Below are 24,336 nucleotides of genomic sequence, written 5' to 3'. Positions count from 1 at the left end.
TTTCATAAATTTATCAAAGATTCGATTTTTCGTAATAAAAATTAACACAATCTCTCAGCACATTTTACACGTTTATTTTTTTGTTGGTAGTGGTAAAAACTTCCAAAATAGGCCTAAATCTAGCTGCGAGGCACGTTTGTTGTCATATTCTTGAATTCTGATTTGTTTGCAGAATTCTGATTGGTTTGGTGGTATGTAGAATTTTGGTCGCTAAGCCAATCAAAGATTTGGAACCTACGTTGTCTTACGTCTAAACCTTATCAGCTTCAAACATATCTAGCGTATTCAGAGCGAAGGTTAAAAAGAAGGCTTTCCCGTGCTCTAGAATTGTTGGTACTAGGGCCGTAGCTCCTATTATCTTGGTGTTTGGGTCAAAAATCTCTCTTTGCAATAAACAATCCCATTTTCAATGGTGTCCTCCATTTATTTTATCTTTCATACGGTACTGCTCTAGCTATGGGTTAAGTTATTATAGCTATAAGCATAGGGGAAAATGCATGACGCTGGTCATGGCGGCTAGGAATCGCGGGCGCAAATACTCCACATGGCTTCAACATATGCAGTAAAAACTTCAAAGTCAAAGTGTAAAAGTTGATTGTTTTCGGAAATCTGGTAGACATACTACTGGATGAAACCTATAAAACAAAAATGCTTAATCAAGGTATACCAAGAAAGAACTTTTAATCATTATTTCAACACAACAAACAAAATTGCAGGTAAATATCAAAGTATCTACATACATTTATACAAAATTAGAATATTGAGATGAAACATTGTCACGAGAAAAAGGGTACCCTACAGAAAAATCTAGCTATTGCTACAAAACGAAACTATTACCTAAGTAATTGAAAAACATCAATGTTTTTGCTGGTTTTCATTATTTGTTGTGAATGTATTGCCTTCTCAAGGAAAATGGAAGAAACCGGTCGTTACTTTTGATTGTTATGAATGTGACTTCGTGATCGATAAGGAATGTGAAAAGGCTAATTTTTTTATAAAAAGACAATACATGCACAACAAATGATAATAACCAGCAAAAATCTTGATGTTTGGCAATTACTTTGGCAATAGTTTCGTTTGGCTTAAGGAGCGAAACCAACATTTCCTTAAGTATTGTCGACAGTATTTAGATGTGGACCAGGCTATTGATTCTAGAAACAACTGGAAAGCTTTAATGACGATGATGTTCGTCAATTCGTGATCGAATAACACCATGACAACAGGAATATAATAGAAAAAATAATAATAATAGAAATATTGTTACATGTGGGTCCGTGAGTGGCTTATGAGGCCAATACGGGCATGGAATCCCCTTCCAATTGTCTGACACCAGTTGGTACGTGTTTGCTGCGTTCTCAGCTCTTGCCTTTCGTGATTTGCGTTTCTCTTTTGCAGCTTCCACGCGTTTAGCCTGCGAGTGAAGGGCTCCCTGTTGATGAGACTTCGCCAAGCAGGTCTGTCAGAGGCTAAGCTTGAAGTCTTTGAGGTGGACCTTCAGAGTGTCTTTGTATCATTTGCGCTGACCAAAGACTTTCCTATCACCGTGCTTGAGCTCTCCATAGAATAGCTGTTTGGGTATTCGCGAGTTTGCCATTCTAGAAACATGGGCAGCCCAGCGGGTTTGCACCTTTTGCATAATGGTGATAACGCTGGGAAAGGCCCTCTTTCCAGCACTTTTGAATCAGGAATCGTATATTGCCAGCAGATGTTGAGGATGCTGGGAAGGCTCCGGAGATGAACATGTTGTAGTTGTTTTTCATGCCGTCTGTCAATGGTGTAGACAATACAACTGCCTTGTAGACTTTGATTTTTGTGTCCTGTGAGATACCTCTTCGCTCCCATGCAAGTTTCCTCAACCTCCCAAATGCACTACTGGCCTTGGCAATGCGGTTGTTGACCTCAGCATCATTGTTAGCAGAGCTAGAGAGTGTGCTACCGAGATAGGTGAAGTTCTCCTCGGCTTGAAGCCTCTGACCCTTCACTGTAATATTTAGTTCTTGGTACAAGTTTCTTGGCGCGGGCAGGTACAGCACTTTTGTCTTCTTTGTGCTGATGGTGAGGCCAAAATTGTCTCAGGCGGACGAGACATTGTTCATCTCCTGTTGCATATCCTGCTCTGAGTGCGCAGTCATCAGCAAAGAGGATATCTCTGATCACAGTTCCACTGACTTTAATGACAGCTTGGAGGCGCCATGAAATGAAAAGCTTTCCATCACACCTGTACTGGATTGGAACCTCGGGGGTGGTTTCCATGAAAGCGTCCATCAACATTGCCAAGAGCATCATACTAAAGAGTGTTAGGGCAACGAGGCAACGACACAGTCCTGCTTCACGCAATTTGTCACTGGGAACGGGTCAGAGACATCACCATCATCCAGTACTCAGGCCATCTTCCCGAAACTGCTTCACTATCCTCACAAACTTGTCCGGGCAACCAAACTTTGGCATTATCTTCCACAAGCCCTCTCTGTGCACCGTGTCAAAAGCTTTTGTAAGATTGTACCAGCACATGAGTGTACCAGTACCAGCACATGAGTGATAATGGATATTTATCCCCAGAACAGTCACCTTTCGTAAACTTCACTCTACCGTAACATGGTTGCTTAAAAACACTGATGACTGGTATAAAGGACTAGATTTGGGGAAGCTAGTGGGATTAGTTTTTTTTGACCTGAAAAAGGCATTTGACACGGTTGACCATGGCATACTATGCAAAAAGCTAGAGTTTTATGGTATTCAGCAACAGCCGTTAGAATGGTTTAAATCATACCTTAACAACCGGAAGCAATACTCTAGGGTAAACGGTGTTGATTCATCAATTTTGGAAATAAATGTTGGTGTACCGCAAGGCTCATGTCTTTGACCCCTCTTATTCCTCATTTATATAAACGACCTCCCACTAGCTGTCCAAATAACAAATGTGTCTATGTATGCAGATGACACGAGTCTTTGCCATCAATCGCATGATATCATTCAGCTGAATAAGGCCATCAATAATGATCTTGCACACGTTGAAAATGGCTCAAGGGCAACAAACTTTCACTGAATGTAATGAAAACACATGCCCTGCTTATTTCCACCAAACCTAAGCATAAATCATTAAAGAATCAAGATAAATCTTTCAAGCTAAAAATTCAGAACAATGAGCTGGATGTTGTTCAAAAAACCAAATATCTTGGAATACAGATCGATAACACATTAGATTGGAAGGAACACACTAAAACAATTTGTTCCAAGATCTCCAGAGGAATTGGCTTTTTGAAGCATGCAAAATCCTTTCTGCCAAAAGAAACTCTGAAGACTATGTACACAAGTATTGTGGAGCCACACTTTCGCTATTGTTGTTTGGTGTGGGGCTGTTGTGGTCTTACCGAAATCAAACGCTTACAAAAACTACAAAGCCGGGCTGCTCGTATTGTAATTGGCAGCAGGTTTGATGCACCGAGCCAACCACTCATAAAAGAGCTGGGCTGGATGACCATCGACGAGCTAATCGCTAATGAGTCAAATATCATGGTCTTCAAATTGATTCATGGACTGGCTCCACAATACATGTGTGATCTTTTCACAGAGAAGTCCAAGTTCAGTTCTAGGAATCTTAGGAATACATCAACTGACCTAAGGCTACAAAAGAAAAATCCAAAAATGGGCAATAATGCTTCTCGTTTAGAGGTGCTAGGTCATGGAATGGCCTTTCAGCTGAGTGTAAACAGGCATCTTCCTTGACTAACTTCAAAAAAATCTTGCGAAATTGTAAATAGGCGTTATTGTAAATTGTATATTGGAAATTACCATTTCGCCTTTCGTTCTAGATATTTGTAGTTAAATTAAACTCAGGTTAAAACAGGATCTTTTTAAATTGTAAATATTGAATTGTAGTAAGCATAATTTATTTTTTATAATAATTTCTGTAAGTATTTTAAGTGGAGGGCCCCTTGAATATCAGCATTGCTGAAGGGCTACCCTTCTTAAACATTTGATATGAAATGAATGAATGAAATGAAGATCCACAAAGGTCATGTAGAGATCCTGGTATTGCTCCACACTCTTCTCCTGTAGCTGCCGGGCGGCAAATACCCTGTCAATGGTTCCTCGATCTACGCGGAATCCGCATTGACTCTCGGGAAGGTGGCCCTGCTCAAGGTGTCTCAGGAGACGGTTTCGGAGGACGCAGACCAGGATCTTGCCAGCGATTGCAAGAAGGGAAATGCCTCTGTGGTTGTCGCAGGACTGCCTATTGCCTTTTCTCTTGTAGATGTGAGCAATTGTAGCATCTTTGAACTCTTGAGGGAGGGTTTCGCTTTCCCAGACTGATTGAAACAGCTCTGTCATCTTTGCGATGAGAGAAGGACCACCCGATGTGAACACCTCTGTTGGAATTGCGGCCGGGCCTGGGGCTTTGCCCTATGACATTTGCTTCGTTGCTTTGGCAACCTCATCTTCCATAAGGGGAATGGCAAGAGCTTTATTGGTATCTATTTAAGGGAGGCGCTTGATAGCTTCGTCGTAAATGGATGATGACCGGTTCAGCACCATGTCGAAGTGTTCAGTCCACCTCTCCAGCGCTGAGCATGGGTAAGCTGCCTAATGCTGATGGTCCATATGTGCATTTCAGCAAGCATAGAAGCGTTTCATATCATGCGTATCGGCATAGTTTTGGATTTCGTCAGCTTTATTGCTGAGCCATGAAGCTTGCATGGTACGAAACTTTCTCTGTACTTCTCTGCGCTTGTCGTCGTATGCATATTTCTTTGAGGCGGAGTTTGGGTCATCCTGATGGGCTTTTCCTCTAGAAATTTCTGAATATCAACATCATTCTCATCAAACCAGTCTCATCTGATGGTTTCTGGTTTTCGGGCCGAGTACCTGGAGGGCAACAGAGTGGGTGATTGTCTTCAGGGAGTCCCAGTCGTTGCGACATAGTGGCTGAGAATTCTTTCTGTGCAGATAGAATTTTCAGCTTGTTGACATTCAGTCGCTTCGCTACCTTCTGTCCTTGAGGTCTTCTTGAGGGCTGTATGAGAAGCTTGGTCTTTGAGATGATGAGGCGATGGTCTGTCCAGCAATCAGCACCACACATGGCTTTGGTCACTCACACATCTTGCCGATCTTTGGCCGGCACAATGACATAATTGATGAGATGCCAATGCTTTGAGGAAGGTTTTGACGGGGAAAAATTTGACGGGAGAAAGGTTGAGGACTTTTTGGGACTCTGACAATAGCATGAAACTTTGCAATATAAGGCAGTTTTAGGACACACTAAAACAGATAGGATATGGACTTTGACTCGAAATTCCCCCTATTTCTATTTCTAGAGTGGGGTACTTGGCCTCATGACTCCAAAAATAATGTTATTTAGATATCTCTTTTTTAGGTAGGTACAATCACAGGAAACTTTGCAAAAAGCGGAAATTTGATACACTGAAAATGAAAGAATATAGACCCCAACTGAAAAGTGTCTCCTTTTTTTCCAATTTCTAGAGTGGGGTACACTGCCCCAGACCATTACAGGCGGAAAAATCGAATCTCAAATTCACTTTGATTCAATTCTAGCATGATATCGTGATATCAGGATTCGAACTGTAGATACCGAAATGGCAGTTCTTGCTGTATATTTGTTTCAAAGGTTAAATGTTCGAAAGTTGTGGATAGAGCTTAGAGCTAGAAACAATAAACGATGGGTTCCTGTTCATGAGAATGCGACAAAGCAGCCTGATAATGTCAACGTCACAGTCAAACTACAATTGCATGCCTTTCAGCTTGCATCTTATAGGGTATGATTTGTGTTCCCTGCAATCTGTTGGATTTTTATGCTCTCTTCTGTAGAATGATACGGGAACAAACGCTAGTAACATGGCAGAGTATACTCGGTATTAATGAACTCGGTTTCAAGAAGCAATGCTAGCAAGCGATCCTTGAATAAGCATCCACTGCTACCGTTAAATCTAGAATTTGACCCCTAAATTTGAAGAATTTTTGCCATCTGAGGTTTCCTTTGACATTTCATTGAATTATCACAATTTTTTGGCAATAATTAATGAAATGCTCACAAAGAAATGTCTAGAATAATTTTATAAGCCCATCCCCTCGTATAAGCCCCCCCCCCCTCGAATAAGCCCCAATCTAAAAATATCAAAAATAAATAAGCCCCCAGGGGGCTAATTCGAGTGGGGCTTTTGCCAGGGGGCTCACTTAGGTGGTAAACCATTAAAATATTTAAACAAAAAACACGAATAGACCTGGGCTTGCAAATGTTTTGAAGCAACTTTCAATTAACGGAAGATTAGCTCCCCTACAAAGCCCGCTACGCGGGCTTGCCAGTGGCCCTTCGGCAAGGTACATAGATTAGCCTCGGAAAAGACAAGAGGTGTATTAACCTCGATTTGAAAAAAATCGGCTCCGCACAGGTCACGTGATTAAAAAATTGCTTGCACTCTTGTGCGCTTTACATTCGCACTCCTGTGACTATCGCTAGGAAGGGGAGAGCCTTAAATAGAAAGAGAGCAGAGGCTCCCCCCTTATATAATCTCCCACCAGTTCTTTTGGTACCAGTTTTATGTTATGTCTTAGCATGTCTTACATTTTCTATCGTAATTTTCTACCTGACATATCCAACATAACTACTTGACATAACCATTCTCAATACCTATTGTAGTCATGATCTCATACTCTGATACCTTTAAAGCAATCTACCATCTGCTACATCTTCTGCCTTTATTTGTTTTTTGTTTGCAATGGTTCTATGTAAACCCCAAACTAGACATTTGCAAATTCCTTTTTAGTGAGATTCTAAATCGAAGGTATGTTGAATCGAAATAAACAATTTCCTTTATGAATGCAACATCGCTGCTAAAGATTGCTTGATTGTACCAAGTTGAATTCTTAAAACCAAAAAATTAATAGCTTTTTTAGTTGTATCAGAAACTTTCTATCACGATTTTTAGATAAAAGCCAATAAAAGCATTGGATAATACGCTAAAATATTTTCTTTTTGCACCATCTCCACCTTTCAGTTAATCATACCATGACGTATTAGACTCGTACCTTTGTCCATTCCGTTTTTGTATAATATTCTCGTGTCTATCTTGAAGCTTACCCACCTCCTAAGAATGACTTTCGAAGAACGCAAGCGACTAGGCATTCAAACATGGAGACATTGAACAACAGAAATAATTTTCGATTCTTCGTTTGTTTGGGAACATTGCCTCTGGTGTTGAAATAAGCCTAAATCTGCAGAAACTTTGGCTTAAAGAATACGGATTTCATGAAATGAGCATTATCGCAGTGCTGTTCGACATCGAGTTGTTTATCGAATAACCAGCTAAGCAACGACGATTCTTGCAGATGCAAAAAAATCACGCATTTTGTGCTTGTATTTCAATATTTTATCCACAAGAAAGTTTGAAAGGAGAACTTTACATTAAGTATATCAATGATGTTGCTACCCGCTTCGTATTTACAGTAAATAGCTCCAACAATTTATACCAATGCTGTTGCTACCCGCTTCGTATTTACGGTTAATAGCTCCAACAATTTATATCAACATTGTTGTTCCCCCTTTTTGTATTTACAGTTAATAGCTCCAACAATTTTTTCAAGCTAACAGTTCTAGACCGTGCCCTTATTAAAGTCATTTAAAATGTAGTTCATGGTGATCATATCTTTGCAGAGTTCCTTGCTGAAAAGATCTTCACGGTTGTTGCATATTGAATCTTGCCACATTCATCAATCTTCGCCGAGCCTTTTATATTCTACCCGGTACATTTTTATTTCTGTATACATGTATGGGCCATTCTTCAAGGTCCCTCTCAAAAGTTATATTTGCCCTCACACTCAATAATATATGTACACATTAGTCAGTTAAAATCCATATTCTGAATGTGAGGGTAGGATTCGAGTTCATCTTAAAGAGATTAGATGGTAGCTGCCAATTATGTTGTGAAATAGGAAATGGCAAGGGTGAAGGGGAGGTGATATGATTTGGGTCAGAGAAGGAAAGAACGAAGATATATGGGATGAATATCTCTTAGTGGTTTTGACCGTAGAAAGGCATCTTGTAGGGGTCTTCTCTACGTTTCTTCCTAAAGTGCAGAGTCATATATCTAAAAAGGTAATGAAAAAGGACTTCCATATTTTGGAAAACACTTTCTTAAGATTATAACTGGTTGGCAGCTTGGTCTCAAAGAAGGGAAATATTTCATTCCTATGGCAAACTAATTTTCTCTCTCAACACATTCCAGTATACCAAATCAAGATACAATATTTGAGACATTATCATCTTTTGAAAGCCACATCTTAGTCTTGGTCACTATTAGCTTATTCGGAGGTAGACCCAATCTGTTTGGGCCAGTTTGTGTAATGTATCCTTGGGCGTAGCCACGAGCTGCCAATATATTGCTTCCCTGAGGTCTTTCAGGATTCGTGACGTCATTTCATGAGCCTTGTTCCCAGTCCTCGGTGATACTTTCCGTTCATCGAAGGCACTAGTGTTCAATACAAGATGTTATCACAGTTATAACTTAGTTTGATTTCCAGCATCCACCCCAGCGACGCCATTTAATCATAAAGTTGTTGCGTATGATATGCTTTTTCATAACTTTTTTAAAATCACCCTTCAAGATGCCGTATATCCACGGATTAATTGTGCTATACGACAAGAAGCAGTATTTTGAAATGCAAAATAACGTTGAAGGAATTACTGGACTTTTTCTGAGCCACGAAATTAAGTATACAACGTTAAGTGTCACAGTGGGTATCCAGCACACAGTATTGAAGATGAATAGAATAAGCACCACCCTAGCGGCACGCAGCTCCACGCTAACAGCACGTGAATGAGACATCTTTTCTAAAGCCTTGCCAGCTTTCAGCCGAAAAGCTGTTCTAATATTGGATACATTAGAGCCACGCGTACTTTCTCTTATGCCTGCGTTTTCAGTAGATGACATCAAGTGATCACCTGCACACGATATGGCAATGCTTTCACATAAGCTTGTTTCCCAGTTATTGGATAGGTCAGACATGCTTGGTACTGTCGAGATGTTCTGCAAAATAACAGTATCACGTTTCGCTGAGATTTTGGCTTGATTACTCGACATTGTAGTTGAACGCCTTTTTTTACGCGTTTTGCTACAGTTGATCCTCCTTGGGCAGGATTGAACAAGCATAGATTTACCCTTCAGTTTTCTGTCCTCTTGTTTTCCCACGGTAAACATTTGTGATCTGTCATGGAGGAAGCTCAGGTGATGTCGATTAGTGATGAAAAGCCTAACATAGACTGCAAAGAGGACGACATGCACGGCAATCATGATCGTCACCAGAATAAACTGATAGCAGTGCAATAAAAGATCATTTGTTGCAGGTGAAACGAGAAATTTCCACGATAAAGGCAACAGCGTTATAAAAAAGTCAGATATCCAAATAGCTGTCATGAATTTCGTTACTTTTTTCGGCCTCATCACCTGCTCGTAACGTAAACAATCGAAAACGGCGACGTATCGATCGTAAGTCAAAGCTGCGAGGTTCCACAAGGAGCCAAGTGCCGCAATTGATGTAACGTAACCGGAAATAGGAACTGGCACAGCTTTCTGAATTGCCGTTTGGAAAATTTGGTGTGGGATGTAGATGACGGCAACTAACAGATCACAAAATGCAAGCGAAATTACGAATCGATTCGCTTGTTTGTGTCGTAATGCTCTATCGACAAAATAGAGGTAGATAACTAAGCTATTGCCGAAAACGTTCAGTACGAGAAAGCAAACATGTATCGTTACCTCGAACTTTCTTGAATCATTCATGATTGCATTGCGTGTATTTTCAATCTCCGTTGTCGTGCAGCTGTCTTCAAAATTTGAAAGTTGCTTGGGTTTTGATAGATTTTTTAGGATCTATTTGTTATCCAGCCAGATTCTTGTGCCAATCTGAAGTTACCAATTTCCGTAATATGACCTTCATGAGGTTGTGCTCGGATCTTTACGAAGTCTGATTCGAAAATCTCTGCAAGAAAAGCGAATTTATTTTATAATCATATCACAAAGTTCGAGTAAACATGAAGATACAGGCTTTATCACCATGGTCTGAGCATCTTAAAATGGTTGAAAAGAGATCTCCCTGAATCGGGACTCCAAGTATTGCCAGCCTTTGAGCCACTACTATCCAATTTTGCAGGTTTTAAATTTTGGTAGCGCAGTTCACAGGAGTCTACTCAGAACAATTTCATTCAATGATTCAAACCCCTGTTTTGAAACATTGTTAATTTATTAATACACAGTGTGGTTAGCAAGCAAGCCACGGGCCTAAATATCAAACATTCACAAGCATTACATAATGTACACTCTTTTTTATAAGACACACTTTATAAGAAGTGGCCCCCTCATAGCGGTTTTAATTCACGCATTCACGCACAATTTTTTGACTTTCCACGCATTCACGCACTTCAAAATTGGATTTTCACGCTCACGCAAACAATAAATGTATTATCAGTTATTTCTCATCAGAGCCCTGTTTGAAGACTACAACACTATCTTCAACCACAATTATACTAATTTGAGATTTAACTATTATTGGTTTATTGCGCACCAAATTGAGGCAATTTTTTGAATTATCATTCAAAATTTCATTCACGAATTAACGGATAGTTAAAGCCTTTTCACGACATAACGCAAAATCACGTTTCAGAACTGCTTTAAATGCGTAATACTCTGTCAGGTATACTAACTTTATCTGTGAAAAAACAGCGTACAGAACTTTTTAGAACATTTGGATTTTTAGGGATTTTCAAGGGATTTCTCTAGAAAAAAAATAATTTTTGTCAAAGGCGAAGGCGTACTATTTTTCGTGGAGTGACATGTTGCTCCTACTCCATTATTCTATAAATTCATAATGTAAAATTTTTTCTCAAGATATAAACCTAAGATGTGATTTTTATCCTCGATTATGCGTGCTAAGATATTTTTTTGGCTAACACTTTCAATTCCTGTGAAATCGGACTCATTGATATTCAAGGAAAAATTTATTTTCAGATATTTTCAGATATTTTCAACGCACATTAAGTTATGTTTATTTTGCCAAATACACTCGTTTTTTATAAGAAACAGGTTTTAAGAAACGGTAGACAATTTTTCGAAAGTTAAGAAACAACCCTACCCAAGTTGAAAAAAGCTAAGAAACTTTTATGATTTGGAGTTTTAATTTTTCGAGTTGATACTCGAAACAGTCTTGACATTGAACATCACTGTATATGGCAACAGAACACTTATGCAGTTTGCATTCATTCTCAGTAAACTGCACACTCAAGAAGTTACCATTTAAAAATTTGTTTTGACTTCAACTTGACATTAATGAAGTTCAATGAGCTGAACTGTTTATAGATCTGAACAGAGTTAGTCATTCTAGGAAAACAAAATTCCTTGATCACCTTCTTGGGGTGGGGTGCGCAGGGTAAGCCCAAACCAAGATTCTCCGCATCCCATTGAAAATCCTTTTCGCTCTGGAACCCAGCGCAGGGAAATACCAGTACCATCCCAGTATACCTTGGCAATCTACTATTGCTTATCGAAATTCTATAATTTGAAATTCTGTGTAACAGAATGATTTGCTTGATCTCATGGAGGTTGGATTTTAGACATAACTTCTATGGTAAAATTTTACCAATCAACTTTACAAAGCTATTAGCCTTTTATTTCTAGAAGTATTGTTCTTCTGTTGAGGTTCTGATGTTCATGATGCAATATTGTTAAACAGATATTACTCAGTGAAGTAACGGCCCAAAGTTAATTTTTTGTTAAATAGCACGCACCTTTATGGCCCCCCAGCAACAATTTTTCTTCGTTATTTTTCCTAGGGGGTGCAGTTGCTCGTTACGCCACTAATAAACTATTTGGCATAATGATAAGAGCCCTGATAGAGCTGTACCAAGGACATACTATCTTGGGGGCGCTAAAAATCGGTGCCTTCTATCTAATTTTGAGCCATTACGTTACTGCTTTACATTCTACTAGTCCGCAAAGTAATGGCTAGCATTGACCCCCATAACTGAGTGTTTGGCACCCGGCTAGCCCCCCTCCTAGATTTTTAAGGCTAGATTCGCCACTGGTGCTGTTATATGATACTTAACTTGCTAGCATAATTGGAACACATCTCATGTTTCATTTTGTTGCGGAGGAGCTATATTTCAAATGATAACGATCAGTTTCTTCAAGTATTTTGTTTGTTTTTCAAACACGTATCATTGCAAACCAAATTTATTTTATTCCAGTATCATTTTGGAATACTTTTCATTTAAACCATTTATACCTTTTTGTACTAAATGTTAACATATCGTGGCGTTCCTATCAACGTTCTTTAAACTTTCATGACCTAGGGATGTTCAAGTGCTACTGACGGCTTTCTTGGGAACTATGATCAATCGTGCATCTTAGAAAGAATCATTTGAAATAAAGAATGTTTGGTTATTACGTGATATACAGTTCTTTCTCTGATATGATGATGAATCATTTACGTTCAAAAGTAAAAGTGGTTCTAAAATTGGTATTTCTTGTGAATGATTATTAATCATATCTCTTTACTCGATGATCAACCATATATGCTTATAACGTGCTCATAAATCAGATCCTGAAAATGATCATAAATAAGATCTCTTTATCTGATAATCAATCATTAATGTGTATGACGTAGTGATTGTCAATCATATCTCTTTATTTGACGATTAACCATATATTTTTATGACGTAGTGATCGAAAGTGATTGTCAATCATATCTCTTTATTTGACGATTAACCATAAATGTTTATGACGTAGTGATCGGAAGTAATCATAAATCAGATCTCTTTATCTGATAATCAATCATTAATGTGTATGACGTAGTGATTGTCAATCATATCTCTTTATTTGACGATTAACCATATATTTTTATGACGTAGTGATCGAAAGTGATTGTCAATCATATCTCTTTATTTGACGATTAACCATAAATGTTTATGACGTAGTGATCGGAAGTAATCATAAATCAGATCTCTTTATCTGATAATCAATCATTAATGTGTATGACGTAGTGATTGTCAATCATATCTCTTTATTTGACGATTAACCATATATTTTTATGACGTAGTGATCGAAAGTGATTGTCAATCATATCTCTTTATTTGACGATTAACCATAAATGTTTATGACGTAGTGATCGGAAGTAATCATAAATCAGATCTCTTTATCTACCTGAGGATCAATCATTTATGTTTATGACGTAGTGATCGAAAGTGATTGTCAATCATATCTCTTTATTTGACGATTAACCATATATGTTTATGACGTAGTGATCGAAAGTAATCATAACTCAGATCTCTTTATCTATCTGAGGATCAATCATTTATGTTTATGACATAGTGATCGAAAGTGATTGTCAATCATATCTCTTTATTTGACGATTAACCATATATGTTTATGACGTAGTGATCGGAAATAATCATAAATCAGATCTCTTTATCTATCTGAGGATCAATCATTTATGTTTATGACGTAGTGGTCGAAAGTAATCATAAATCAGATCTCTTTATCTATCTGAGGATCAATCATTTATGTTTATGACGTAGTGGTCGAAAGTAATCATAAATCAGATCTCTTTATTTGACGATTAACCATATATGTTTATGACGTAGTGATCGGAAATAATCATAAATCAGATCTCTTTATCTTTCTGAGGATCAATCATTTATGTTTATGACGTAGTGATCGGAAATAATCATAAATCAGATCTCTTTATCTATCTGAGGATCAATCATTTATGTTTATGACGTAGTGGTCGAAAGTAATCATAAATCAGATCTCTTTATCTATCTGAGGATCAATCATTTATGTTTATGACGTAGTGGTCGAAAGTAATCATAAATCAGATCTCTTTATTTGACGATTAACCATATATGTTTATGACGTAGTGATCGGAAATAATCATAAATCAGATCTCTTTATCTTTCTGAGGATCAATCATTTATGTTTATGACGTAGTGATCGAAAGTGATTGTCAATCATATCTCTTTATTTGACGATTAACCATATATGTTTATGACGTAGTGATCGGAAGTAATCATAAATCAGATCTCTTTATCTATCTGAGGATCAATCATTTATGTTTATGATGTAGTGATCGAAAGTAATCATAATTTAGATCTTTTTATTTGACGATCAACCATATAGAACTTGAATTTATAATAAAAATGTATGAAAAATAAATGAATTGTATTGGCAATGTATCGAGCTTAGCCTGTTATCCATTGCCGGGTCCACCATTGTGCTAAAGTGTGCAAAAAATCACAGGAATCCATCTTTTTTCCAAAAAAAGTCAAGTCCTGCTAAAATGCATCAAACTCATTCTTATCATCAAATGAGCTTTGCACATGCTAGAGAAAGTACGTCTTCAGGAACCAAGAGAAGATGAACGGACGCCACAGTTTCCATTCATTTTAATAAAGATAACCATACACTAATCAACATGCAAATCACTGAACTGTACTACGCACCTAATAACAACACTCAACGATAAAACGCCGAAAAATGTATTATTTTAAAACTTGATACTCTTATTCCTGGTGGACTTCACAACAAATCTTCGTATCCTTTCTAATCGAGCTATTACTATTTTATACGTTACCATGTTATCTTATGCTTTCTACCCCCTCGCATATGTCCACCTTGCCTAACGTTCTACGTCGTATTCCTAACGTTCTATGTCGTTCTACGTCGTATTCCTAACGTTCTACGTCGTTCTACGTCGTATTCCTACCGCCTTCCATATACAGTTGATCTTTCGATTCTACTCTTTTATCCTCTTTTTAACCGTTACTCTTCCTATTCTTTCTACGATGAAGAGCTATGAAACGTCAAAATTTTATTTAACCTTTAAATGTACAAAGTCGCTATTTAATTATATTGATTTTTTGTCATTAGTCACCGACGTACAACAGGCCAAACTACATTGATAATCAAACCTCCTTTTTTCGGTTTCAGCTTCCTACCTTTCTCAATGCTACACGTCCCGCGATGCCAGTGTTCATCTATACTATGCTTTTCGTTGAGCGAGCGTTCTTCTTGCACCAAAACTTTTTATTTGCTTATAATCATGGTCCATCACATCTGCGTTCATTGTCTATAAGGAAAAGCTCTTTCATCCTTTGCTTCATCGTAATGTGTTTACAATCACTTTCTGCAGGTGTACTTGATGGTATAGTTATTAAGATAAAGATAATATCGCGATCAGATGTTCTGGATAGATATTATTCCACCTTAAAACTGTTTTCTATCATTATTATCGAAGACACAAAAAACATGAATAGAATAGCTCACGGTTGTGACAGTTTTCAACATGTTGATAGCTCCTCTATTTTAATTTTTTTTAAACACATCATCTAAGATGGGATGGGCTAAAAAACGATCTGTTATTGAAATTTTCTACTTACCGATGAGATTTTAAAACCTCTAAAAATTTAAAACCTAAGCACCCTGTCAAAAAGCTGATTCATTCAATATCTCCTCCTCTCTATTAGGCTAGTGCACACTTGTTTTTATTTACTAGAATCTAAGAGCATTGGTACTGAATATTCTTGAATTAAAAAAACTATGCATCCAACGTTTCTTGAATTGTTCTCAAACTTTTGGAGTAAAAGAAAATTTCAGTGTAGAAACTAGTTTCTGTGCAATTTATTTTGATTTCACCATCACGAGTGGCTTTGACTTTAACAAATTCGCCTGCGTTTGTTTGCTATTCGTTGTGGTCTCTTGTGCCACGCTTCCTCGGGGTTTTCTTGTATTCGCATTATTAGTTTTAAGGATATTACGGGGTAGTCTTTGGCCTCCTGTGGATTTGATTTGTATTGCAAGGGCAAGATATTTCTTTCGTATGGTAAGATGTGAAGTTCATTCCCTTGGCTATTCTAGGGGTATTTTGTCATAGCGTGGGCCTAACTTTGCTTGGTGAAAGACTCAGTTTAAGGGGTGCTGATTATTAGTTGTTCGTTTTATTCTTCGCGAGATGTCTGCGCGTCAAGTCCGAGTATCGGAGTCATCGAGTGATTCATCACAAAGTTTGAATTCTTTATCTCTGGTCAGCTAGAGTCGGTGTCTTAGAGAATGCTTGGAGATGCAAAAAGATGTGCGTGGCCTTGTTTCATTGCATAGCTCGTCTTATCCAAATCAAGGTATGAATTTGAATATTCCTCTGTCTTCGGAACAGAATTTGCCATCTCGCGCTCCTGGTTTTGTCACGGTTTCCTCGGCATGGAACTCAATTCAAATTTTCTCGGTCCAAAGCTCCGCAAATCAGTTACCTGCTCATGAGTTCTTGGGTAGCAGTTCTTCAGTTTACATAGCCACGCTTTCTTTAGTTTAAACTAACGATTGATTAGGATTAACCTCTCAATTTTTTATGATGCAAGCTTTTTGCCCTTCATTTTGTATTGGCATTTTATTCTCGAGTCAGAAAATTAACGCTGTGTAACGTATGGTGGGTGGCCCATAATATAAAGGTCAGACCACTAGCAATAACTTGCTATCAATACTTAGTAAAAATTGCTACGAATACAGAAAAGTTACTGCAAATATAGAAACGTTTTTTCGTTTGTGTTTACAGCAACTTATTGGTAGTTATGGGCCACTAAAATAACGACAGGTTAGAATGATATGAATTGCTCCCCCCATGAAATTTTCTTTGCCACTTGTTTGCCCCCCCCCCCAGTTTTTTCAAAAGTTTCTATTAATTTCAATGTTTTTTTCCAAAGCTGTCCAATCATTTTTTGACTTTGTTAGGGTTGCCCTTTCTGTTTCGCTCAATGCGATCTTCTTTGCTAGATTAAACAAGCTACGATCCACCAAAAAATTGTGAGACTGCTTTTTCTTCCCACCTCACAATAATGTAAACGTCTGTTTGGTGTAATTTGCCCAAAAGAAAACCTATCGAAATTATTTTGTAAACTGTAGTAACTTAATAGACTATGCGTAGGAGCATTACTTTATGTGACCCATGTTTATATAGAGTTTCAGATTACAGTTTACAGTATTACTGTTATGTGTCTAGGCCGTTTGAAGTTGATATAAAGTTATAGTTCTGTTCTGTTCAATCCATGCGTTGTTCTGTCTCCTTCACATCTTAACAGTAAACGATTCGTAATTTTGACTTAGACTTCAGACAGATTTATTTGTTGCTCAATCTTTCCACCGTCCCCTTCCCTCCCCTCCCCTCCCCTCCCCCTTCCAAGCAATGTTTTTTGTTTAGATTTGGTGAATAGTTGCAAATCGTATGTGCAAAGATCGTATATAATACCAAGATCTCAACAACATTGCTTAAAGGGCAAGGGGTCAAATAAAATTCTAGTAGAAGTATAGTTCTTCTATTGAAATTCTAACGTTCATGCATTATTGTTAAACAGATAAAACTCAGTGGAGTAACAGATAGAAGTTACCTTTAGTTAAATATCAAGGGGTCCCGAGCCTTTAGGGGCCCTCAGCAACAGTTTTTCTTTGTTGTTTTTCCTAGGTGACCCAGCTGCCCGTTATGTAACTTATGAAACTATTTGGCACAATGATAACAGCCTTGATAGAGCTGTATCAAGGGCATACTTATCTAAGGGGCACTAAAAATCGGTGCCTTGAGCTAATGTTGAGCACCACATCAATGCTTTACTTTCTACTAGTTCGCAAAGTAATAGATAGCGTTGGCCCCTATAACTGAAAGCTGGCCCCCGGCTAGCCCCCTCCCCGCCATCATATTTTTAAAGCTAGATTCGCCACTGGGTTAAGGTTAGCGTTGTTGTGCGTTTTATGTAATGCAGAAAAATGTAAGATATACTGGTTCGATACGGCATCCTGTTGAGGCATTCAGGGGCAGACCGGCCGATCGGACTACCGGCCGATCACCCTCCCAAAATTATCACATTTTTTTCTTAATTTTGCTATTAAATGAAAACTCGTATTGTTTGGTAGGGGCCCTCTTCTGTGAATACAGAATGAATAAAAAGATCACTTTGCGGTATTTAAGTACTGAAAAAGCATTTCCAGAATTTGGGGCCCTATGTAAGCAAGGAGAACCCTGGGCCCAGGGCTCACTGTCTCTAATGCAATAATACGTTACTTAGCTGGAAGTTCCAAAATCTTATAAATTTAAATGTTTTCATTTAATCATAGGTTAAGGTGGTAAGGACATGACAATTTTTGTGACTCAATTTCTAGAAAGGTACATTATTTTAATGCTAACCAAAATAGATTTGAGAGTATAGATCAAAACAGCAGAAGGGCTCAGCCCCCTCAGCTCTGACAAAATTTTTGCTGCAGTACATCCATACTTTGCTCCAGAATAATACGTGAATGATTTGCCAAAGATCTTAAGTATAAAACATCAGTACTTAAGCCAAATTAGGCGAAAACCATGCGAGATTTGCCATGACGAACTTTGCAAAATAACAGGCCCATAGACACTGGGGGCAGGGGGGCAATGCCCCCTCTCAATGATTTGCAAAAATTATGTTTGAATATCTTATAAGCGCAGCTTGATCTGATAGTATTTCGTGAGGCAGGTATAGAAAAAGTTATATTTCTATCTATGCCCTCCAATCCTGTTTAGCAGTCTACGGGCCGGCAAAAATGAATAAGTTTTAAGTATCTCCCGTTGTACACTAAACAATATAAGAAACGAGATATAGCTGGAAGATTGAGATGCATTTCAAGCTTTATGCTCATAGAAATTTAGACATGAATTGACATCTAAACATAGCAAAGGAAGACTTGTTACTCTTGAAAGTTTCTTACTGAGAAAATTTATTTACTGTCTTCAATAGACAAGACAGGATTTTTATAATTGCATTTCAAACTTTTTCACTCAAAGTTATGTGTGTCGGAAATGCTGGGCTTGTTGCTTGAGAATAAGATTTTGGCTTTTTAGTAATTGGAAACTATTTGGGTATGGGGAAATATTGTAAACGGATCGTCCTTTCAACAAACTTGATGTGGCAAATTTTCTAGATGCATTTTCTGGCCATCTCTGTAGTGTCATATTTCGAAAATTTATCTTGAATACGGCCAGAATTCCTGACAATGGTGGTGGCCTTTATTTAAGCCCTGAACAATTTAAACATTTCACCCCTTCCCCTACTTCATTAACGCTTCGCCTGCCCTGCCTATGTTACTGATGTTACCATCTTGGTTGCCTATATCCCTGGTGGTAACTAATTATAATTAATAGCAATATTTCAAAAACATTTTATGCAAGTATAGAAAAGTGTACCCTGGGTACCAGACTCACTATATGAAATAATAGAGAGTCTGGTCTAGTGCGCCCCATTCTCGTTCGGGTGAACTTACTTGAAAGAACTGAAGTCTATTTAACAGACTAGGCCTGTGAAACAAGACTGTCGGATAAATAACAAAGATACTCAGTAGTCGGAGGAGTTTTGGGAAATCTTAAAGCCAATGTATTTTATATAGTTCTGTAAAGTTGACATTATTAATACAGTGATAACAGACTTTTCTGCCTCAAGATTCCAATCAAATCAGGTGTAAAACGCCTTGGCAGCAAAAAGCATATGCGAAGCATGAAATTAAAGTTAGCACAATGCAGTTACTAAATGTTAATCATTGTTAAATTTCGCATACAACTTAAAATAAGACTTTTGTAATTTTCCACATAAATTAAGTGTACTTTCAGTCTACTTCCTCACTGTGAAGGCAGCGCGCTTGGACACCGCGGCGGTTAGAATCATCACGTTGGAAGTTCGCCACAGCAAATATGGCCAATATGACAAGCGAAGCCCCGTATGCCGGGGAAAATATTAGCCATAACTGATTTACTTGTGTTTGTTGTTGTTTGTTCTCGGCGCCTTGCGGTGTTTCTTATTTACTGCATTTCACTACAAGGCCTAATTTCTTTGCAATGAGAGGCACTGCCTGAAATATCAGAGACTTTCCAAAGTCAGTTGGCAATATGGCGAAGGTGTCTCTTCTCTCTTCAAACAAGGCTTTCAATGTTGTTCTGTGTTAAGTTCCACAACATGCGGAAAATATTCTTTGAGTACAGTTTTAACAGCATCTTCAAACTAAATCGTTACAGTCGCTAGCATTTATTTATGTTGTGTTCTGTTCAATGTTTTACACCAGAGCTAAGTTTATTGTTTCGCTGTGACCTTTGAACGTACAGAAATCTGTACACTCGCTCCTGATTGGTTAATATAAGCACACCAGAACGAGAATGGGGCGCACTAGACCAGACTCTCTATTTTATTTCATATATAGTGAGTCTGGTACCCAGGGTAAGAAAAGTGATGCAACAAACAACTTTGGGGATACCCGTAAACATATTTTTGATTTTCGGGGCACTTTCTCAACGAATAGGCCCAGGCCCTAAACTTGGAGCCAGTCAGCCCCTGGAGGCATTTAAATCGTTTTCTTTTCGAAGTAGTCAAAAAAAGAATGTAAAATTGTCTTATATGTTGAAACTGAAACAGGGTTTTGTACAAGTGTTGCCAGGCTTGCCAACAGAGTCTGTAGCTTGGCCTGGGTAGTTATGGCCTGCCTTGCAGTATAAGAAGACACCTTCTTTTCATCGAGCATGTTGTCGCAACAAAGTTTTGTCAAAAAATCGTCCTGAAAGTGCTCATTCTATATTCGACAACGCTACAGAAATTATTTGCGGCAGCAAAGATCTCAAGTCCAGTGTTGCTAATCTTTAATTAAAGTCTTTAATCGCGTTCCCACAATTCAGTGGCATAGACCAATTTTAGACTCAAAAGGCGATTTAAACATACATCTGACCTGGAATATACGGCATGTGAAGGCAAGTGACAGTTAATCACTCGGTAAAACGTCGCAAATCGACTTTAAAATAGAAAATTATCTTGCCCTAGATGATTATTTTTTTAAAAAAAAGCTTTCTCGACAAAATTTTCCGGCATTTCTCACAATCAAATTAAGCCTTTGATTATAACGTTTGTAATAAGCTTTCAAAAATAATGCAAGTTTTACATTGCTTTGATCTCAAACATGTAGTGAACATTCTTGATTCCGGATCAGCGGCTTCAAACTTTTCTATAATTTGGACAAATTTTTGCTCTACTATTAAAGTTCAAATTAATGAAGATTGACTGTATTTTGACTGAAGACCGTAACAGTTTATGCTACGTCATCGTTAATTGCGCAATCTAATGATTTTTTTAAAGAATTTGACTTTGATTTGGGTTTTCGACGTCTTGCACGTAAATAGTGGTATTTTCCAAATGAGTTTTCTTTCAAATGATTACGTTGACATATAAAGGTGGGAAAATCCATTCTTGTTTGATTCTTAATGGCTCACCCATAACTCTATATTGCCCAATAAATTAGTCTATAATGAATGGTAATTCAAATTCGTATTCCATATTGCCTTTGTTTGCTTTTTCGATTGTTATTTGAATGCAAGTGTCGGAATCAATAGAACCAAAGCAATGGAAATTTTGGCATAATCCATTACAGCAACGCCTTAAAAGTCATCGTTTACTTTTGATTTACTTTACTAAAATAGTCCAATACATTTACTAAATATGAAAAATTGGGCTCGTGCTTGGCTCCTGGCTTGTTATATTTGCTAAATCAACTTCTCTTAAAAAACTCTTTTTGAAAAGAACTATGATTTTTTGTTGAAACTATAGATTTAAGTAAACAGATTTACTAGATATGATACCAGGTAGCTGACAGGTGTCCTTGATTGTCAGTATATTGGAAATTTTGTCCCTGTAAATCTAACCCTAGTTCCGCTATATATGCTTTGCTAAGAATGAAACTGCTGTGTTGGTACTGATTCTTTTTTCTAGAATTTTATACTCAAAATCTCATCAACTAAAAAAGCATCATGAAATACTACTCAATGTGCAAAATCAGTTAAATGTGTTACGAATCGGCTGCTGAGATATGGTGACAAAAACACAGACTCTTCTCCCATGAAACCTCGGTATAAAAGTCTCCCATCATCAAACCTCGGTCCAAAACCTTTGTGGTCTGTTTATTAGGCCAATAGCTCTGTGAATAAGCACCCCTTTTTTTCTATTTTCTAATACAAATGTTTTGAAATGCATAAGATTTATGTACTGTTGCAAAAATCAGCAAATTCTGAAATTTTGCTCTGCTCTTCATTCTCTAGCTATTCATCGCCGATTAGCGTTACTCTTGATTAAAATAACCAAACGTGGATGGCAAAAACATAAGGCTTTTATCGAACTATGAAAATTCTGATCATTTGCATTCGTAATAATTGTGGAGCTCAGTGCGCATGCGCTTCGACCGTAAGAATGGTAGCCACCTCGCATGTTGAATTCTTTTGAATTTTCGGTGCACAGCAAATATGGCAGTTTGACTTGGCTAAAAAGCAATTGGCTGTCAGCAATTTAAAGTGGATTTGCCTTTGTACTCAATGGTTAATCCTGCAATTCTTCTATAAACCAATTTACTCTGCAAATACCAGTTCTCTTATACTGAGTGGTCTTTCCTACATGAAGGTTTTATCAATAGTAACTGTTTTAGGTGGGGGCGAAGGTCACTAATCCGCATAACTGCTGAAAATTTTTCTTTAAAAGACGATTTTAAATTGTCAAGCACAGAGAAATTATCCGAGAACTGATTTTAATTGATAGGCTACTGACTGTGGGATAATAATTCGGTGGTTTCATGGATTCGTGCATAAAAAGATGTATTTCCTCAGTTAAGAGAACATTTTCTTAGCCCAATCTTGAACTACGTAAGTGTGTCAAGCTCTCTAATGTGTATTGGAATACCATTCCTGGTTTTTAGACCATTTTAGACTCTTTTCGTTGTATTTTAATTAAGCCTTGGGGTTTGGAGATCGGTCTTCTTCCGGTATCCTACTTGCTCATTTATGATCTTTCATTGAGTTTATCATGCAGACCCTCGGGACATAACTTGTGAATAATCTTTAAAATCATCTGATCGATGCTAAATGTTGTTTGAATTGCAGAGTCTTTTGTTTTTGATGCTTGAGCAATATCAAATGCACGATTTTACAGTCGCTGAAGGGCTGTTATTTTAGAGTTCGATAAGCTCCCTCATCTAAGAAAACAGAGCAACAGAATTCATTAAAATATCGTGTGTGGTAGACTGAGCTACAAGAGATACAGACTGAGCTGCAGAAGTGCCAGTGTCTAAGCAGATTCGTTTAGACTCAATGTCAGCTATGGCCTTTAACATTTGCGTTACATTAGAAAGTTCGGTAGCCATAGAAATAAACTTTGACTGTAGGTCGGAGAATTCCCCATGAAAAACAGCCTTCCTCTTACCACACCTAGCGGGCTTCTTTTCTTCATCAAGAAGGTCGCATTTCGGCTGCGGCGTTGCAGGAACGTCAACACGGAGAAGTTCGTCTTCTTCTTGGTCCATCATAGTCCTTGACGCAGTGGAATCACAAGCCGCCCAGAAAATACTAAGATTGCATATGGGCGTTGGCGGTATTTTTATGTGATGTTGCAAAAGATCTTTTGTTTTTCTTTGAAGCAGCGGATAGAGACAGCCAATCAGGGCTATCTCCAATTAGAATGAATTAACCTGTGCTAGGACAGTGACCTCGATGCTACGAGGAGGCTCGAAGAACTGAAAACGGAGTTCGCCGAGGCTCCTCCAATTTTCATTTCTACGTCAACATAATGAAGATGACTCTCAATAAGGGCTCTGTATACTTGAAAAAGCATTGATTGTAGGAGGATGCCCTTAAGCTTTTTCATGGCTGTGAGGTCCCCAGCATCCTTTTTTGTAACTGATTCATATTGTTCTTCCACTATTCACCCAAGATATTTTGTTTTGTCAACTTCTTTCTCGGTTTATTTATAGTTGCGGTATTGATACTCTAGTTTCCTTCCACCATGATGCTCCATTATCATGTACTCTATTTTGGTTGGGTTTAGACTGAGTTTGTTGATCCACATCCAGTCTGCGATGTTTTGTAGCATTCAAATAAACGATAAATAGCATTGGTCCCAAGCATAAGCCTTGGGGGATGCTGCACTCTATTTTTATAATATCAGAGACTTGACCATTCTCGCTCAGCCTACCCGCTCAGACTCACCATCACGGCTCATAATGACTTCGTGTTCCAAGCATCAAATTTTGCAATACTGCTTATCACTATATGTTTTAGATTAAGTAACAATTGTTTCATATTCCACGGTTGCTCTGACAATGTCAAATAGCTAGACAGATGTCCATTGTGGTGCTGCAGTACTATATGAAATAATTTTACAGCCTTATTTTCATATTTTCAAAAATGTATCTTTTTGAGCCCTATGCTATTTAATTGGGGGGGGGGGTAAAAAGAGAGAATAATTTGCCA

The 24,336-nt window shown here is 37.9% G+C and overlaps 2 protein-coding genes across 4 annotated transcripts in view; one reads left to right on the top strand and one right to left on the bottom strand.

Annotated features, from left to right (window-relative positions):
• LOC135689703 (kynureninase) overlaps positions 1 to 24,336 on the top strand; it is a 122,705-nt gene that overhangs the window by 28,287 nt on the left and 70,082 nt on the right. Inside the window, exon 1 of one of the 3 annotated variants that reach the window (XM_089108616.1) lies at positions 15,964 to 16,180. The exons of the other annotated variants lie outside the window; for them this stretch is intronic. Coding sequence (XP_088964742.1) covers positions 16,123 to 16,180 — 58 coding nt within the window. The 5' untranslated portion in view covers positions 15,964 to 16,122. Of the gene's footprint in view, positions 1 to 15,963; positions 16,181 to 24,336 lie in introns of those variants that run through there. 3 annotated transcript variants of the gene reach the window in all.
• LOC135689704 (tyramine receptor Ser-2-like) overlaps positions 6,192 to 24,336 on the bottom strand; it is a 30,815-nt gene continuing 12,670 nt past the window's right edge. Inside the window, exon 2 of the mRNA XM_089108617.1 lies at positions 6,192 to 9,993. Within this exon, the coding sequence (XP_088964743.1) occupies positions 8,520 to 9,794 (1,275 nt within the window). The 5' untranslated portion in view covers positions 9,795 to 9,993 and the 3' untranslated portion in view covers positions 6,192 to 8,519. The remainder of the gene's footprint in view (positions 9,994 to 24,336) is intronic.

The sequence above is a fragment of the Rhopilema esculentum genome, chromosome 5 (genome assembly GCF_057945365.1).
Source record: "Rhopilema esculentum isolate cy_ngs chromosome 5, ASM5794536v1, whole genome shotgun sequence".
Taxonomy (NCBI): Eukaryota; Metazoa; Cnidaria; class Scyphozoa; order Rhizostomeae; family Rhizostomatidae; genus Rhopilema; species Rhopilema esculentum.
Note: the sequence above shows the minus strand (reverse complement) of the source record. Positions and strands in the feature narration are given on the sequence as shown.